The sequence below is a fragment of the Sebastes umbrosus genome, chromosome 1, assembly GCF_015220745.1.
Source record: "Sebastes umbrosus isolate fSebUmb1 chromosome 1, fSebUmb1.pri, whole genome shotgun sequence".
NCBI lineage: Eukaryota > Metazoa > Chordata > Actinopteri > Perciformes > Sebastidae > Sebastes > Sebastes umbrosus.
The window spans coordinates 40,602,008-40,620,598 of record NC_051269.1 but is presented as its reverse complement, the minus strand read 5'-3'; the positions used below and the strand labels follow the sequence as shown (position 1 = coordinate 40,620,598).

Here is an 18,591-nt window from a genome sequence, read left to right as displayed (position 1 = left end):
CGCAAGTCACGAGGGAGGCTAAATAACGCCCGAAACTTGGGCTAAACTTTGGCGAGGAAAAACGGTCATGGCCATTTTCAAAGGGGTCCCTTGACCTCTGACCTCCAGATCAGTGAATGTAAATGGGTTCTATGGGTACCCACAAGTCTCCCCTTTACAGACATGCCCACTTTATGATAATCACATGCAGTTTGGAGCAATTATAAGTATGTTTATTTACAATAATAAATATATACATACATTTGCATAAAGCAAGCATATTTGCAGCACAAAACCAGATTTATTTCTGGGCACTCACTAGGTTTTGGGGTGTCGGTAACTATAAAGAAGCAAAAAAAGCCTCTTCCACGAACAGAGACACAGCCCACTATCTGCTATAAATATTCACTCTACACCTCCCTTCCCTAGTTGAGGGCTCATGTTATATTTTAAGGGCTGAGCTCAAAGGCTGGGAGCCATAAATCTCGCTTTGGTCTTCGGATTGAGTTTTTATTGCAGCCCACTGATGGCTTTGTAGGCGCGTTGTTTTGTCTTCTTACTAGATCATCTGCTGCGGCTTGAAATACAGTAACTTCATTATGTTTGCATGTTTTATTATGGAGCATTAATGGCATTTGCTGGCAGAGGCAGGCTCTAGTCCGTCGTCTGGTGGCAGCTGGGTTGGTAGCAGCTTCCAGACAGTAAACAAGGTTCGTTCAAGAGGCTCAACAACAGAACACAAGAAGTCTCTGCTGTAAAGGTTTGCTCTTTCTTGAACATGTGCATTGTTTTACATTTTAAACATGTGACTGATGGTTTTGTGAAATAGTTACAGTTTTGTCTAACTGGTGGTTGTAATGGTCAGAACTAAATGATGAGGTTAAACATTGACTGGTTTGTTTCTCAAGGTGTGCTTAATGTGAAGATCATGGCTGGTTCTGGTGAAAGGAGCGGGACCCAGCATCAGTTCATCAGTGGCTCCAGTAACCAACGCGCCACTACAAACATCATTCGTCTTCGGGACATTTACGATCCAAAGCCTCAACCTCCCAAAGCCCCGGTCCAGATCCGCCCTCCAGGTCCGAGGACTCCCTCGGTGAAGGAGCTCAACTTAAAGCACAGCTCGCCCGGCGCTCCTCCGACCAAGACGATCATGAGGAGACGAACTCAGTCTCTGCCTTCGTCTGCAGAGAGCAAAAAGGAGCTCAGGAGTCTGCAGGTACGCTTTGTGGACTCTTTGGGCCTCGAGTTGGAGGATGTTAAGGTCTTCAAAGTTCAAGAGCACCCCCTGATACCCCAGCATGTTATGTTCAGACTACTGATGAGCTCTGAGCTGGCTTTTGGGAAGTCATTGGAGCTGTCCCTGCCTTACTTCAAACCTTGCTTCCCTGAAGATATGAGAGCTGAACCAGACTTCCTGACGCGTCTCTGCAGTCTGAGCGTGAGTCTGGAGCAGGTCCTGTGTTCAGAGCAGGGCATAACAGGCACCATACACGTACTCAATTTAGCTTATGAGAAAGAAGTCACAGTGCACTACTCGTTCACCAACTGGAGAACACACACGGAAACAGCAGCCTCCTGGATGTCAGGTGGATACCGTGCCGCTCCACAAACAGATCTCTTCAGATTTCGTCTGCCCGTTCCTCCCTTCATTCTGCAGCCAGGAGCCATTTTAGAGTTTGCCATCTGCTACCATGTTAAAGGATCTAATTATTGGGACAACAACAATGGACGAAATTACAAGCTGTCGTGCCACAGTTACAAGGTGACTGTGCCGAGGGAGTGTGAGGACAGCATGCTGCATTTTACCTGAGTGTCCACACGGAGGAGCTGCAACACCTGCACACAGATACGGGTGACAAGCCAGCAAGATGCTTTACAATAACTATTACTTATGTTTCCCTTTACAAGCAGAGGTGGAATGTAACTTAATACATTTACTCAAGTATTCTACTTAGTACAATGTTGAGGTACTTTTCCACTTTATATTGTATTTTTACTACACTACATTTCAGAGACAAATATTGTACCTCCACTACAGTATCTGACAGGTCAAAATATATGGTCAAAAATTGTATTATTAAGTAACATAACAATGTATAAAGTAGCTAAAATGAACTCAACCAGCTACAGTATTAAAATGCATCAGTGATGATCAGTCAGATAATATAATGTATAATGATATTACACTGACCTGCTGCATAATGAACTCTTTTACTTTGGATATTTTTAAATAATTTAGCTGATAATATTGCACTTTTACTTAAGTGACATTTTGAATAAAGGAGCTTTACTTGTAGTTAAAGTTGCAGTGTGTAGAAATCTAGCGGTGAAGTTGCAGATTGCAACCAACTGAAACTTCTCCCGTGTACGAAAACACAGGTGATTAAACACTAAAGAAAGCATATTTTTTAATACGATATTACATTTCTGCTAATAGATTTCCCTAAATATTACACACTGTTCCTTTAAGTATTACAGTGCAGTATTGTTACTTTACTAAAGTAAAGAATCTGAATACATCCTCCACCTCGGAGTAGAAGTTGCTCTATCCAGGATAAATATAGAGAAAACCTATAAATAGTTAAAAGGTCAAAGATTTGGGGAACACTGGAGGAGGACTGTAGTTTAAAGTAGTGAATGCAGTTAGTGAGAACTACTATCTTGGGTGACTTGATAATTTGACGACAGTGGTTTGTACTAAATGTGTCAATGAGAAGAGGAAGTTACAGAGAGTCATAAAGGGATATTGTGAAATCTGAGATATTGTAATTCTAAAAGTCATCAAATGAGGCCTTTTTGTTAATAAACGCATCTGCAAGAAAATACACAACTGTTCTTAATAAAGCTAATTCTTCATTATAAAACAGCTTCTAATTAGAGCTTCAAAGATTAATCAACTATTAAATTAATCGGCAACTATTTATAAAATCGTTTATTGGTTTGAGGAATTTTTAAAGAAAAACACGTAAAAAGAATTCTCTGATTTTAGCTTCTTAAATGTGAATATTTTCTGGTTTCTTTCCTCCTCTATGACAGTAAACTGAATATCTTTGAGTTGTGGACAAACCAAGACGTTTGAGGACGTCATCTTGGGCTTTGAGGAAACACCATTTTCTGACATTTTATAGACCAAACAACTAATCAATTAATCGAGAAAATAATCAACAGATTTATCGACAATGAAAGTAATCGTTAGTTGCAGCCCTACTTCTAATATATGATATAATACATCGGTATGGGTACAGTGATACATCAACATCTGGTTTGCTTCACCACACATTGGTAATTCACCATTAAAGGAGTACGCCATCTATTTAGTAACGTATCTGCACAACGTTGTGGGACTCAGAAGAGACTGATTAAAAACAGAATGGTCAAAATCAGCAGCAGAGGCCGAGATATCCTGACTTTTAGTCCCCAATAGCTCCAAAAACACTGGATGCTATATTTCCCACAATGCAGCTCAAAAGCACACCACCACCCACACCTCTAGTTTATAACGCTGGCTTTCTGATTACATTATTAAATCTGGAGCCAGAGCCGGAGTCATGGAAGGATTCCTTTGCTCCTGCTGGTCTTTTATTTAGATTATTAAATCCCTGCCACCTTTGAGACTCTGCTCACTTTGCACTTTAGCAAGTCTGGTGACCCAATTTAATGATTGACAGTGTGAGTTACACTAATACCATTGTTGCATCTTAACAGAGAATTTGCACAAGGTGACAAATCCATATTCTTTGCTGATTTCACACAAATGGAGAGGGGCTTAATGAGCTGTCGGCAACCTGAGCAGCTTGTTTGTTGTAACTGTGTACTTTTCTGCTGCCACCAACGGAGCTTGACCCCATTCTTCTGGAGCTTGTTTTGTTTTTTGGAGGAGGATTACATGGAGCAGCGTTAGCTCCCCTGTTGCACCGTGACCCTCTCCCTCAGATCCCGGACCGCACTGACCTTTCACCGAAAAGTTTCCACTGATACGAGAGGCCGGATTCCAAACTTTCTGGCAGGCTGCATCGTAGGATTAGTCTCTGCAGCTGTACAGTAATCGGAGTGCTTTAAACATGATCGCAGCTATCTGAACGCCCAAAACAAAATAAATAAAACCTACTCTTTAAAGGTACAGTGTGCAGCATTTAGGGGGATCTATTGGCAGAAATGGAATAAAATATTAATAAGTATGTTTTCTTTAGTGTATAATCCCCCGATAATAACAATCGTTGTGTTTTCGTTACCTTAGAATGAGCCGTTTATATCTACATAGGGAGCGGGTCCTCTCCACGGAGCCGGCCGCCGTGTTTCTACAGTAGCCCAGATCGGACAAACCAAACACTGGCTCCAGAGAGGGCCATTCACGTTTTCGCATTTTTGTGGTACAGCACTAAATGAACAAGCGAAGACCATTTGAATCTGGCTCGATTCAAGGCGGACAGCGCTGCAGATTATTGGTGCATTCGTGTTGTATTTTATTCCTCAGAGCGTTTCAGTCGGTTGCAATCTGCAACCTCATCACCGCTATATGACGCCAAATCCTACACACCGGCCCTTTAAATGAACAACAAACAACTAAACCTAAGTTGGTATTTTTTCTGATACCCTTGTATTGTCATCAAAAATAATAGTAACACGGGCCCATACAGTATTTTCAATTGTGATGTTGAGAAACAAACTCCTTAAGTTATTAACTATAATTCTAATTTATGGGGTAAGAGAATACAGTTTGGGTTTCCTGTGATTTGATAAAAATGTAAATTCACATTGGTGATTGAAGTGCTACTGTGCATACAACACCACTGATCAACCACTCACTACAGGAACACTGATAACTGTGTGTAAATATTTGAGACAGTCAGATGTTACAGTTATGGGACACTAGATGGAACCATTGCTCAAATGTTAAGACCCTACATGCTCCATTTAAAATACAGTGAATGTCGAGTGTGTTTGAGTTTTGTTTCCACTAGTTGAAGGAGTATTCAGATCAGATACTTAAGTAAAACGAGCCATGCAACAATGTAAAAATATACAAGTAAAATACCTACATTCAAAATCAAAATAAAGTAAAAGTTTTTACATGTAAATAAACATGTAAAAATGGTGTTTAGTATGTAAAATAAATAAACTAGCAACTACAGCTGTCAATTAAATGTAGTGGAGTAAAAAGTAGTGTTTACTTCTGAAATGTAGTTAAGAAAAAGTGACATTCCACCGCTGTTTGTCTCTAAACCTCCCACTATTTGAGATCCATGCAACTTAAATGTGTTTTGTTTGCACAATTTTTCCTCCTATTTCAAACCTTATACAGTAAATGCACATTATAAATACCAGTTCTTTTATTGAGCCTTTCTTAATTCACTACTGAAATAAAGTAAACTAGAATTACCGCCTCACGGTTGTATGTATGGTTCCTCCAACCAGTTGCAAGTTTACATCCATGTCTGTCCAAAATGTCATCACTTCATTATTTTATCCAATCAGACAATCAGCACATGAATTATTGAGTTATGGCCAAAAATGTGTTTTGTAAGGTCACAGTTACCTTTGACTACCAAATTCAAATCAGTGGATGTTTGTGACAGATGTGATCAAATTCCCTCCAGGTGTTACTGAGATACCGCTTTCACGAGAATGGGACGGACGTAGGATTACAGTGACCTTTGACCACCAAAATCTAATCAGTTCATCCTTGAGTTCAAGTGGACTTTTGAGCCAAATTTGAAGAAATTCCCTCAAGATGTTCCTGAGATATCACGTTCACAAGAATGGTACGGAGGGACGGACGGACAACCCGAACACATAATGCAAATTATGTTCTTATAACAAAAAAACTATTGTACTGTACAGTATATTGGTTGTGGACTGGGTGATGGGTGATGGGTGATGGGCTGGTTTACTCTAATTATCCCATCACTGATTCCTGAGAGTGTTATACGTAAGGGATAATGTACAGGCATCGGGGTGCAGCATCGCCCTGTCGGGGATTCTTGCACAACAATGATCCGTTAGCTGTACATTATCCTGCTTATTACACGGCTACTTACTGAAGAAATCAATATTTTGACACATAAACGGTCCGCCAGAGTCCGACATCAGAGCTGCGTCCATAGCAACGGTCTATTATACATAGGAACGGTCTGTTATACAGAAATTACAGACCACAGAACGCCGTGATTGACCAATCAGAATCGAGTATTCAACACAGCCGTGTAATATTTCACAACAATGACCCACTAGCTGTACATTATCCCACTTATTACATCGCTACTTAATGAAGAAATCAATATTTTGACACATAAACGGTCCGCCAGAGTCCGACATCAGAGCTGTGCCCATAGCAACGGTCTGCTCTACATTGCAACAGTCTGCTATATATTGCAACGGTCTGTAATACAGAAATTGCAGACTGCAGAACGCCGCGATTGACCAATCAGAATAGAGTATTCAACACAGTTGCGTAATAAATATAATATAAACATTTGTAATCAATCTATTTAGAAAAAAAAATCTACAACGTTCTACAGAAATGTGCATTCAGGGCTGCCAGGACTCCTAGCCTGGCAGCTCTGTGTCGTTGGCCTGTGTAGGTTGCTTGTAATTACTGGATTCACAGACGATGACTTATTCCAGTGTAGCAGTTACTGCGAGGCACCGTGGATGAAGGCATGTGCACAGCAATAATTTGCAAACTGCAAATGGTCTTAGTGCTGTGAGGCTTTGGTATGTCCTCTGTACTTTCCTAAACCTTGCAACCAGAAACAAAACTAAACACCCCCCCCCAGTTGTTCGGGGCTGGCTGGGTTTCATCGCTCTAACACGGAGCTCGTTTGTATGAATGTTCTTCACTAACTGTCTTAGCTGTCATGCCAGTGTGCCGTCGGGGCAGACATCCACGCTGCCTGGCAGCGCTGTGCCTTTATTTGGGGCTGTCATCTTGTGCTTGTTGCCGGTAGTTATATAAGAGGACACCATATTAGGAGCCATCATGATGCTCAATAGTGACGTTTGCTCCGGGGACTGAAATGGAATTGAAATGTAAAAAAAAAAAAAGAAATGATGCATCATTATTATGATTATGAGTTACATCTGTAAGACACCATTATGGCCTGTGTGTTTTGGAATAAAAGAACTGTGTCACTTGTAATATTTGTTCAGTTAGTCTCAAGAGCATGACTGATATCTTCATATTAATATTAATTTGTAGTAGCAACATTTTGTTAAAGCTTGAATTTCCCTCGGGATCAATACAGTTACTATCTATCTATCTGAAGATCATCCTACCAAGATATTTAACATACTGTACAAGGACGACCGACAGGTCTCCCGGGGGAACCACAAGAATAAACTACTGTAAGAAACAACCATCATAGCAAAATGTCAACTAATAATGTTTTGAGAAGAAATAAATTATCTAATTAAAAGTATTTTAGAAACATTTTTTGTTATATTAGTTGAAATTCTCATTACAAATCAAAATGCTCTGACAAAAAAAGAAAGAAATCTGGTATCTGTGGCGGCCGCAGGACATGTACAGTATTGACTGGACGGACTACCTGCCTGTCTCATTGTGCGTCACTGTAGTCTTCCACAACATGCTACGTTGATAGATGTGAGTACTAACAATAGTCATGTTCACCGTTCACCTTCATTATATGTTTATGTTCGTAATGATCATTTTGGGGGCGTGGCTTTGGAGGGAGGCCTGAAGCGACGGGCTGACTTGGTGACTTTCTCTCTAGATTTAGAGACTTTTGGAGCTAGTGCTGCTTTCATTGGAAAAGAGTTGGCAACACTGGGCTGGGTTTTTCTGTTGGATCATTTTTAAAAATCTAGTGTACTTTTGCTGGTTTCTCAAGATCACCGACCCTACATTTAATATCATCTGAAAAATTTAATTATTTAAGGAAAGTTACAGTTAATTTGCATATCGTGTACAATGCAAATAAACAGAGCACATGAGGAGATCTGTGTCTGTCTCCTACAAAACGACAGATAGAGTGCCGCTATACCCCTGATAGTGTGTGCTACGTTAAATTAGGACACATGGCACACATGGACTCAATAAATAGTTTGATCTATTAAAACTGCATAGGTTGCAATTGGGTGATTTTGAATGGGGACCCCAATCATCTTTTTTCTTAAAGTACTAATTAAAACAATTCATTAGGAACAAATTGATTGACAAAGTCATGAAAAATTGGATTGATGGAATAAAGCACCTGTGAGATATGACACAGAGTAGACCTCTACCAGCTGGCAGGATTAAGGTCAATATAAAGCTAATGTGTGGTGAAAAATAACACTTATGGGTGCTCAGAGTTGTTGAGTAACGGTGACGTTGTGTATTGTTCTTATGCAATTCAGTCTAAATTACTGGCAAAAATGTTTTCCAGGAATATATGGAAAAAGGGAAATGGTCCAAAATATGACGTGATTTATAATCCAAAGCTTAGTTTTCAACCAGCGAGTCATCACGCTTACAGTTGGCTAAAAACTGCTGAACATATGTTCAATGTGTGTGTGTGTGTGTGTGTGTGTGTGTTTACAGTTGGCCTTCATCTATCTGAGGGACACCCGGAAGTCAGGATATCCCCCTCACGCCCATGAGAGCATCACTCGTTCCTCCCACGCAGCTCCACAGGTTACCGGGGTGTTCTGGACCAGGACTGGCCACTATCAGCCGCCGCCGCCGCAGCTCTCGGCCGGTAGCTGCTCGTTTCGTTACTCCAGACAGCGAGTGGTCGTGGAGTACAGTGTGATTTTAACTGTAGCTGCCATCTGCTCCTCCACCCGTGCCAGGACGGAGGCAGTGACTCACGTAACATGCATGTTGATGTCAGAACTAAAAATTGCACTGCCAATCTGAAACGTGCCTGACTGAGATGTTCCCGCGTCAGGGTCGCTACTCTTTGTTCTCACATTTAATATCAGGAAAGAGGTTTCCATCTTCTGAAAGAGGCTTTTGAACGGCCTCACACGCACCGACAATACCCATCATTTTAATGGGTTTGTGTCGGGGGAATAACAAGCTCAGGGGTGAGTGTGACGCCACATCGCAGTGAGTCAGAACCATTCTCATTCTTGTTCCTCTGCCAGTGTGATGCAGCAGCACAAACAGCCATTAGATCAACAACCCAATTGGACAAATGCACTCAGGTGGACTTGTTTTCATGGAGAGGATTTAACCTTTCTAACCTGCCCTACACATGATCCCTGTCCTCATTTATCAGAGAACAATACACAGCAGGATGAGGAGAAACAGGTCACTGCCTGCACTTGTAAGCTAATTGCAACAAGGTGAACTTCACCACATTAATCTGAAGGGATTACACCCCCTTTATGATCAGCAGTTATCCCCCTGATTCTGACCTTTATGAGAGCATTTTTAAGTATCACATTTCCGTTATGCCATGATATTAAAATACCAAAATACACAAAGTTTGTTACAAATTGAAAACCTGTATTGTGCAGACAATAAATAGTGCTTACAAAGGGAATTTTGTCTTTGACACAGACAAGGTTTTTGTTTTACACTGTTGATATGAAACGCATCAGCTGAATCGATGAGACTCAGACGCGGCTCGGGGATGTGACTACTGATACTGGAGTGGGACTGGTCGACTCGGTCACATGCACATTTCCCCCCGGTGGCATCGAAAAGGACGTCTTTCAAAAGAGTCTGTTTACAAAAAAAAGTCTTTGCTTGTCTATGGCGAATACATGACCTTGATTCTTCCCGCTCCTCTGACAAGGTGAAGTGAGGGTTAAGGAGATGTTCCTCTGAGCAGAAGTGGAGCTCGCCGCATGCGTCCCCGTCTGCCGGCAGCTCCATTTCTAGAGACATAGCCTCCAAGGTTTCGCTGGACCCCAAATACCAGGACTCCCACTAACTGTGGGCCAGGGCGCCGGAAGACTCCGTGCAAGGTCTTCTCTGACAGAACCAGATATCAGCAACTCTTCACAGAAGAAACCTTGCTATGGCCGGTGGAACCTGGGAGGGGAACAAGAGGGGGAAGTGTGAGCGTGTGCTTTAATATTTACATACCAGTGTGTCATCAATCAAAAGTCCTATCATTAGCCCAGTGGACTGTGCTCTTAAAGGGCCAGTGTGGAGCATTTCGGGGGATCTATTAGCAGATATGGAGTATAATATTCATAACTATGTTTTCTTTAGTGTATAATCACCTGAAACTAAGAATTGTTGTGTTTTCGTTAGCTTAGAATGAGCCCTTCATATCTACATAGGGAGCGGGTCCTCTTCACGGAGTCCACCATGTTTCTACAGTAGCCCAGAACGGACAAACCAAATACCAGCCGCTGTACTTCTCTGTAACGTGAGCCACACAGCGCAAAATCATGATAACACCAGCCGCCGTCCGTTGCTCCTAAAGTAGTGTTATGATGATAAGGACGGCCTCTGAGCGAGGTGAACGGCGTTACCACGGTTTAGCACTCAGCGGCTCACGTTACCACAGTCTTGGAAAGGGAGGAGTGAGCGGAGGGGTGTAGACTCCTTTTCTGTTACTAAACATGATGACATTTTGTGGGCGGAGCGATAAGTGGAGGCAGAATAACTCTCTGAACACGTTAGTTAAAGATGGCCAGCAAGTTCCGTTGGCTTGTATTTTTAACAATGGCTGAAGAAAATACAAGTTTTTCTAAATATACACACTCACTCACTCACTCTCAGGCACCGCGAGTGTTGGAGTCTTACAATATCGGTAATAGTTTGACCCTCTGCGTGAGTAGTGAGCTCACCTCCGTGTTGCAGCAGCCATGATGACTAATTCTGGTTAGACTAGGCAAAGCTAAACTATTAGCAACATTTTCTCTCCATCTCTGGAACGCCTGGTAGCTTGCATGAGCCTCAAATCACAGTTTGTCATCTCAAATGGATGCAATATCGATTCTGGCATTCAACAGCACAGCAAGATGACATTCTCGAAGTGTAACTTCAGCCTACTACTCTGAGGTGATTCATGTTTGCCTCCTTTCCTCCTTCGTTCATGTCTTTCCTTTGTTTTGCCTCCAGCTAACACCGTGACGTAATCATGACGTCTACTGTAAAAGGGTCTATTCAGTTGGTTACCACTAGATGCCACCAAATGCTGCACACTGCCCCTTTAAGAGCAGCCAATGAGCTCTCCTGAAAAATGGGGTCTTGCGTAGGCACAACCGCCCGGCTATTTCAGGGTTGTCGTTTTTTTTAGCTACTGTCTTGACATGAAAGCAAAACGTAAGCTAAATATATACGGGCATTCATTATAGTGGAGAGGTGGTGCAAAAGGGTGCAGCTCTCTCATCTCCAGGGGCCTGGTTGCAGCTAAATTTAAAGCCCTGCTCTGCACTCATTGATGTGAAACTGTTGGATAATGCACCTTTGAGTCTTTGCACAATGTCACACTGACCCTCTCAGACATCATCCGCTAGCAATACAGCAAAGAAAAAGAGCAAAAAATAGAAAAGGAGAATAACAGTGGCTCAAACTGACCTCGTCAGGTGCTTGCTCGAAGAATGAACTTCCATCTCATTACTTTTGAACTCGTTCAGCTCTTTCCGTATCGCCGCCTGCGGAACAGAAAGCGACACAAAGGATGAGCTCAGGTGTGTCCCTTCATACACGCACGCAGTCGCTCAGGTGGTGAAGCTCAAACGAGGATGTTATGAAAATGGAGAAACATCTGATGTTTAGGTGCAGATTATGTAAGTTTATATTAGTATTATTTATTATGAGAGACAGGGTTTCTGCAGGGTTCATCAGGTTAAATCTAAGATGCTTTAAGACATTTTTAATACCACAAAGAATTCTGTTTACTACCAGTTTCATGATCATTACAGCCAAAGTATGATGAGAAACCAGAAGGGACAATATGGCCTACAATTATTTATTATTATTTGTGAGAATCATAAAGTCTGAACTAATTAAAAGAGAACTTACTATGCTTTTGTGCTTTTGACCCCTTTCCTTTAGTGTGTTATATAGTGTTTTTGTGCAAGCGAAAGGTCTGCAAAGTCCACTGGAGTTACTCTCCCCCACAGAAACACACACTGCTCCTGAGCTGCCTGAAAAGTCTCGCTTGAAGTCCCGCCTTTTCTTCCGTAACGTGGTGATGTCACCAAGTAACACATTTGCATAATACTTGCCTAGCGGCTAGTTTGGTGCGCCCTCAAACAAAGCTAGTTAGAGCGGAGCTGGAGTGGAGTCCGAAGAGTTTGATTCAGTTGACCAATCACAACACAGGACCAGTTAACCAATCAGAGCAGACTGAGCTTTTGCATGTAAACATGTTCTAGTATAAAACCCAAAATACAAATATGCACCTGCAAATAAGCATAATAGTTCCTCTCTAAAAACAATATTACGCCGAGCAAAGTGGTATCTTCTACTTACAGTTAAATTGAAGCGTTATTGGCGTTACAGAGCTGTCTGTCAACGTCTGTTATGAACGTTGACGTCACTACCACATTGCATTGTGGGATATTTATGCCAGTGTAGTGTCCAGTGTATGCATACTGTAATATTTCACCGGAAACAGTATGCTATTTGCTTACTATTGAATTCCTACTGGGATTGCAGACATACTAAAATATCTCACATACTGTTGAGTGTACTAAATAGTCTGTTAGAATGGAATTTAGGACGCTATGCACGATATGGGACCTTTAATACTTTATTAAGATGTTTCTAGACCTGCAGAAACCCTGGAGAGAGACCAACACGGGTCTATTTCACACAAAAAAAATTAGAATATGGACCCTTAATTAAAATGTTGTACTACTTTTAATATCTAAAAAGGTCAGTATTGCTGTCCTGTGTGTTTTATCTACCTTGTCAGCAGCTGACAGCCTGGTCCAGGGCTTGTCGGCTCGCCTGTCGTAGTCCTGAGCTTTGGCCACTTCCACATAGTCACTGAAACGAATGAGGATCTTTCTGTCCCGCAGCTCGTCCACTGTCGGCCGCTGGTTCAGCTGAAAAAAATCAAGATGAATGTCAGCTCTCATCAGCTTATAAGGGCATTCAATCACCAAATATTAAAAACCACAGCAGGTCGGGTATTAAGGTTCTGTTTTGACTGGTCGTCAGTCCTCCGTGAGGGCTGGTGCGCTGCCCAAATGTGGGATTATATTGAAGGAATTTTAGGAAAACGGTCGGATCAGTGCGTCTGCTTACCTTTCTGTTCAGCCGCTGTTTGATTTCCCTCCTCTCCTCCTGTTCTACCTGGTCATTTCTTTCTGTTAACACAAAAAAAAGCCAAATATTATAACCAAAAAGCAAAATCATTTAGTTGCATTGACTATAATTCCACAAAATATTAAGGCCTGTTGGAGATGTTGTCAAATGTCAAGTCACTGGTTATTTCATGGGCCTGGACAGGTGATTAACAGAGCTAATGTGTGTGATCCGCCTCACAATCAATACTCCTAATGTGCCGAGGACAGGACTCACGGACCGACTTTAACTGTGGATCAGTGCTGGAGTTAGAGAGAGATACACGGGCGGATTAGAGCACTAATAGGATTCTGCTTTATTAGATACACAGCAGAAAGATCACTGGATGTCACTTCATTTAAGTTTAATCTCTCTCTTCATTTCATTTCATTTCATTCACAAAAAAAAACTGTTGAGCTGTTGAACTAGTTTGGCAGATTAAAATGAGGCTGGCACCTGTCATCACCATCTGAGTATAGATTTCACTCTTTGGGTGCAACATGATTCAACTCATTTTTACTGAAGACTTCTAGTTGAATGTGTTAAGTGTCCTTTAGCTTGAACACATGCTCCTGTGGTCAGAGAGCGACGGGGTCAGTGACGAAGCAGACAGCTGCTCAGAGCTCACAGGTGGCCTCGTCTCAACAGGGAGACACGGCTCACTACAACGAGGGACTTCATTCCTGTCGTGGTGCTTTTCATAATTGTTTTGTATCATCAGGACGGCGCCACTAGTTTCACAGTTTGAAGTGTTACGATCTGACACCTCCTCCCTACACAAGTAAAGGGATTCTTCTGAATAAAACAGTGTCATCGCTTCAACAAGGAGATAAAGACATTTCAAGGATTCAAATATGAGTTCAAATCCCCCCCATGGGGAAGATAAAAGAACATACAACTTGGACTAGAGCTGCATCTCATGATTATTTTCATTGTCGATTAATCTGTCAACTGTTTTCCCGATTAATCATAGAGGAGTAAAGAAACCAGAAAATATTCACATTTAAGAAGCTTGAATCAGAGAATTTTGACTTTTTATTTCTTAAAAAAAAAACTTAAGAAGAGGATAACAGCAAATGTTAACCATACATTTGAATTATTTGTGTCACGCTGGGAGAACTGGGTTAACTATGTAACACCCCACAGGCCAGATTTTATTTTTTTAAATTTATGATTGTATGATAATGACAAGATCAATCCCTAATTGTTCATAGTTGTTTTGGTTTTTCTATGTATAATGAATCTTAAAATAAGGCACTTTAGATAGACATAGGTGGGTGGTGTATGTATACAGGATCTGTAACTTATTTTATGGAAATATGTTGCTAAAATATAATAATAAAAAAAATACTTAAACCGATTAATCGCCTATCAAAATAGTTGGTGATTAATTTAGTAGTTGATAACTAATCGATTAATCGTTGCAGCTCTAACTAAAGACCCAGTATGACTGAGGCTTATACAGAAATACAGAAATATCACATTGATTTTGGAAATCATTAATCAGCCGATAATTTTCTGAATTGATTCATTATGTCAGAAAATACATTTTTAAGAAGTCCACCACAGCTTCCTGAAAACCAAAGGTGACGTCTCCATTTGACTTGTTTTGTGTGAGCAACAGTTCCAAACCAAAAGATATTCAATTTACAATCATATAAAACAGAAGAAAGCAGGAAATCCTCACTTTTGAGAAGTTGGAAACATAATATTTGGAGTTTTTGCTTTAGAAATGACCCAAACTATTAACTGAAAATTAAAATAAATTATAGTTTTCTGTCGACCACAAATTGATTAATAAAAAAATATATATTTTAAAAAACAACAAAATAATCATAATTTAAAATAATAAAAATGGTTTTATTTTGAAGTGCCCATTTAGCTCAACCATCACAGTCTAAAGTCACTATGAAGAGATATTATTTTTTTTTTATACTTTTATAAATACTTTTATACTTATACTTTATTTTTTCCCTTATTTTTTACCCATCAAGTACACTATAGAGAAAACAACCTCAACATTCAAAAACAAAACAAAACCCAAGAAAAAGAAATAACAATAATAATAATGACAAAAAGAAAGAGTAGAGTTAAAAAAAAAAAATAAAAAAAAAAACCACACATAAAAAACCCCCCCACAATAATAGTACAAAAATAGGAGAGTATTAATAAATGAAATCAACAAATAAGTTAATCGATAACAAAATATATTGTTAAATAATACAAATACATATGTATATGTGCATGCGTTTTAACCCATGTAACTATATATTTCCTTCTGTTAGACTCCATCTCTTCTCAAAAACATCCTCCCTATTCCTTATTTTGTGAGTTCCCTTTTCCGTAACTTTTACTTCTTGAATTACACTTTCCCATTTTATAAAATCTTGTTTTTTTCCACTTTTAAAGAGATATCAAAGATCAATTTTAGAAATGTTATTAAAACTGAACCATAAAGTCAAATCAGCCAAGTTTTTCAAATTAAAAGTATATTGGATATAAAAAAACAAAAACACATACAGATCGCCCTATAGTGAGATTTATCTCCTAACAGATGTGTGCTGGTCATCAGAGATAATCCTGATATCATGGTGATATAAACATCTGTCGGTGGATGAACTCACGCTTTAAGATGTTCCTGCTCTCCAGCTCCTCCACCGCCGGCCTCTGGCTCAGTCTCCTGCGGAAAAACACCAGAATTACGTTCTGGACCATCTCGTCCTCCTTCTCCTCCTGCTGCTGCTGCTTTCCTCTCTTCAGTCTCCTCACTACTACTACTGGCACTTTGGATGCTTGCGTCGGTGCGCAGAGCTCCAAGATCCGCACATCCAGAGAGCGAACAGCGCGTCCCACCTCGAGTCCAAACTATCACAACATGTAAGGCTCCACATCGGGAAAGAAAAGAGTCAGGCTGCGCGTTTAATACCGCGACCAGAGCCAGAGAAGAGAAGAAATGAGAGGAGACTTTCCTCTCAGAGAGCGGTTCGGTTTGTGGTGAGATGAGAAGTTTAAAGAGAGAGAGGAGCTGGTTGTGTTGCAGAGTCCCGGAGGAGCTGTGGAGGATGATGAGCTCTGAGCGCTCACACTGAGTGACTGAGTAATGCAGGCTGCACAGACTGCCTCCTCTAACCACATGAACACTATACTCATGTGAAGGGGAGGGACTGAGAGGAGATTCCCCATGCACACACACACACACACACACACACAAAAAACACACGCGCAAAAACACACACAAACATACAAACACACCGCAGCAAAGCCAGCTGTGCAACACTATACTAGGTTTATCAGAAAAACACATGCTTTTACAGGATTGAAGAGAAGGTAAACCCATCTAAACTCACTTTCAATCTTTATAATGCACATACAGTCAAGTATGTATAGTACGGGTGGAACGGTACACAAAATTCATAAATATGGTAAATTCACGGTTCGGTATGAACCTCAGTTTTGGTCTCACGGTTCGGTATGTACCTCAGTTTTGGTGTCTTGGTTTTGGTGTGACGGTCTGGTATGTACCTCGGTTTTGGTGTCACGGTTCGGTATGTACCTTGGTTTTGGTGTCACAGTTCGGTATGTACCTTGGTTTTGGTGTCACAGTTCGGTATGTACCTTGGTTTTGGTGTCACGGTTCGGTACGTAACCGCGGTTTTGGGGTTACGGTTCGGTATGTACCTTGGTTTTGGTGTCACAGTTCGGTATGTACCTCGGTTTTGGGGTCAATTCCTGTTCCAGGCGTGCGAGTAGTAGTTTTTTTTGCAGACATGACAAAGGTCATCATATCAAATGCAGAACATAACTGAGTGTCCGTGACATGAAATAAAAACATATAGAAAGTGGACCACCTTCCAGATGTTGGATCCCGGTCACAGGAAATAAAAAAAAATATGAAATAAATAAATAAAAAATTAAATAATACTAAAGAGAAGCATTTAAAAAAATAAAATAATATTTATCTTTAAAAAATTTAATAAATTGTAGTTAAGCTTAACGTAAATAGGAATACATTTAAAATTAAAGTAGGTGAGCTGGAGGGAAACTATTAGAGATATTAGTAATCGTAATAGGCCATAATTAAAGAGGGTCATAGGAAAGGAGTAGTGAAGATCCCTCTCTCCTCTTTCTCCCTTTATTGTTTAATTGTTCACTCTGTAAATGTCAGAAAATGGTAAAAAAAAAAACGGTAGTCCAAAACCCAACTATATTTAATATTTAAGGATATAATACATAGAACAAAAAAAAAACATTCTCACATTTGAGAACCTCAAATCAGCAAATTTTTGTCATTTTTGCTTGATTACTTGACAAAGGATTACTCGATTACCTCATCAACATATTGATTAATCAATTAATCACTTCAGCACTAATGAGGACTACGACGTGTTGTATGTCACATGGTGGAATCAATGCAGTCATGTGGAATCAGATGACATGAAAACAAACAGAGAGACACGGCTGCTGATGCCAGCATTATTTACTCTAAGCAGTCGACATGTTTAACAAGATACGGTGGTTCGGTGGTCAGCATTCCATATCACCTGAATTTCAGGATTCCTCACATGACTTTCCAAGATAAATGTCCAACCCTCCCCCCCAGCACACTCACGGACACTAAATTTGCCACTCAGCTGTCAAGACAGCAGCACTGGATTCCCAAAGGAAAACTCCTATACTGCCTCTCAAGGAACAGCCTTTACTGAGCTTAATGTTTAGATTTGATCCAAAGTAGGCTCCATGTATTTTAGGAGAAACAGATCACTTCTTTGATCCTCAGGTTATATGGGTGGTTTAAGGCCTTTACACACCCGGGGTGTGACGAATAAACGATACGAAAATGCAAAATACTCGCCTGCAAATATTATATATCTGGGGCTTTTATTGTGAAAGGAACGGAAGGAGTGGATCTGGTCTAAGCTGCCTTTGTCAATATTGAAAAGGAGTAATAAAGTTTGCTGTCTTGGTTCAGAATGCGGAGTCTCTGTGTTGTTGTTTGTTAAATACTCCACCCATTCCTCACAATGTGGTTGGTTGAGGCCTTTAATCGCAGTGCGAAAGCTCAGCAAATCAACCTCATTCTGAAAAAAAATTACATCGCCTTTTCCCTGCGTAATATTTGTGTTCTGTGTGAAAGTATTTATTACATAACTGATCATTATTATCTCTTTTATTCTATTTTATTTTATTAAAATGTTATTATTTTAATACAATCTGCTTATTTGTGTCGTTTCATAATTTTTATTTATTTTTATTCCCTTGTATTTTATTTATCTTTTATTATCTTAAATACCCATCTTGTATTGCTTTCTTATTCAATTAACTTTTATATTGGTTGTTTTGGTGTGCATTAGTCTATAAATCCATTTTTAACATTCTATGTTTTTGTCAATCGTCTGTCCAGCGCT

The 18,591-nt window shown here is 40.3% G+C and overlaps 2 protein-coding genes across 3 annotated transcripts in view; one reads left to right on the top strand and one right to left on the bottom strand.

The window, feature by feature from the left end:
- The first annotated feature begins 428 nt into the window (after positions 1 to 428).
- Positions 429 to 2,804, top strand: ppp1r3db (protein phosphatase 1, regulatory subunit 3Db). The gene is made up of 2 exons (XM_037787991.1): positions 429 to 739; positions 888 to 2,804. Exon 2 carries the CDS (start codon positions 908 to 910, stop codon positions 1,790 to 1,792), a length of 885 nt encoding a protein of 294 aa, XP_037643919.1. The 5' UTR covers positions 429 to 739; positions 888 to 907; the 3' UTR covers positions 1,793 to 2,804.
- A 6,611-nt stretch (positions 2,805 to 9,415) lies between these two features.
- Positions 9,416 to 18,591, bottom strand: part of phactr3b (phosphatase and actin regulator 3b) — a 66,238-nt gene continuing 57,062 nt past the window's right edge. For both annotated transcript variants that reach the window (XM_037781908.1, XM_037781918.1), the window contains exons 9-13: positions 15,811 to 15,866; positions 13,148 to 13,209; positions 12,805 to 12,945; positions 11,468 to 11,544; positions 9,416 to 9,967 (exon numbers count right to left, since the gene is read on the bottom strand). In XM_037781908.1, the coding sequence (XP_037637836.1) occupies positions 9,952 to 9,967; positions 11,468 to 11,544; positions 12,805 to 12,945; positions 13,148 to 13,209; positions 15,811 to 15,866 (352 nt within the window). In that variant the 3' untranslated portion in view covers positions 9,416 to 9,951. The remainder of the gene's footprint in view (positions 9,968 to 11,467; positions 11,545 to 12,804; positions 12,946 to 13,147; positions 13,210 to 15,810; positions 15,867 to 18,591) is intronic.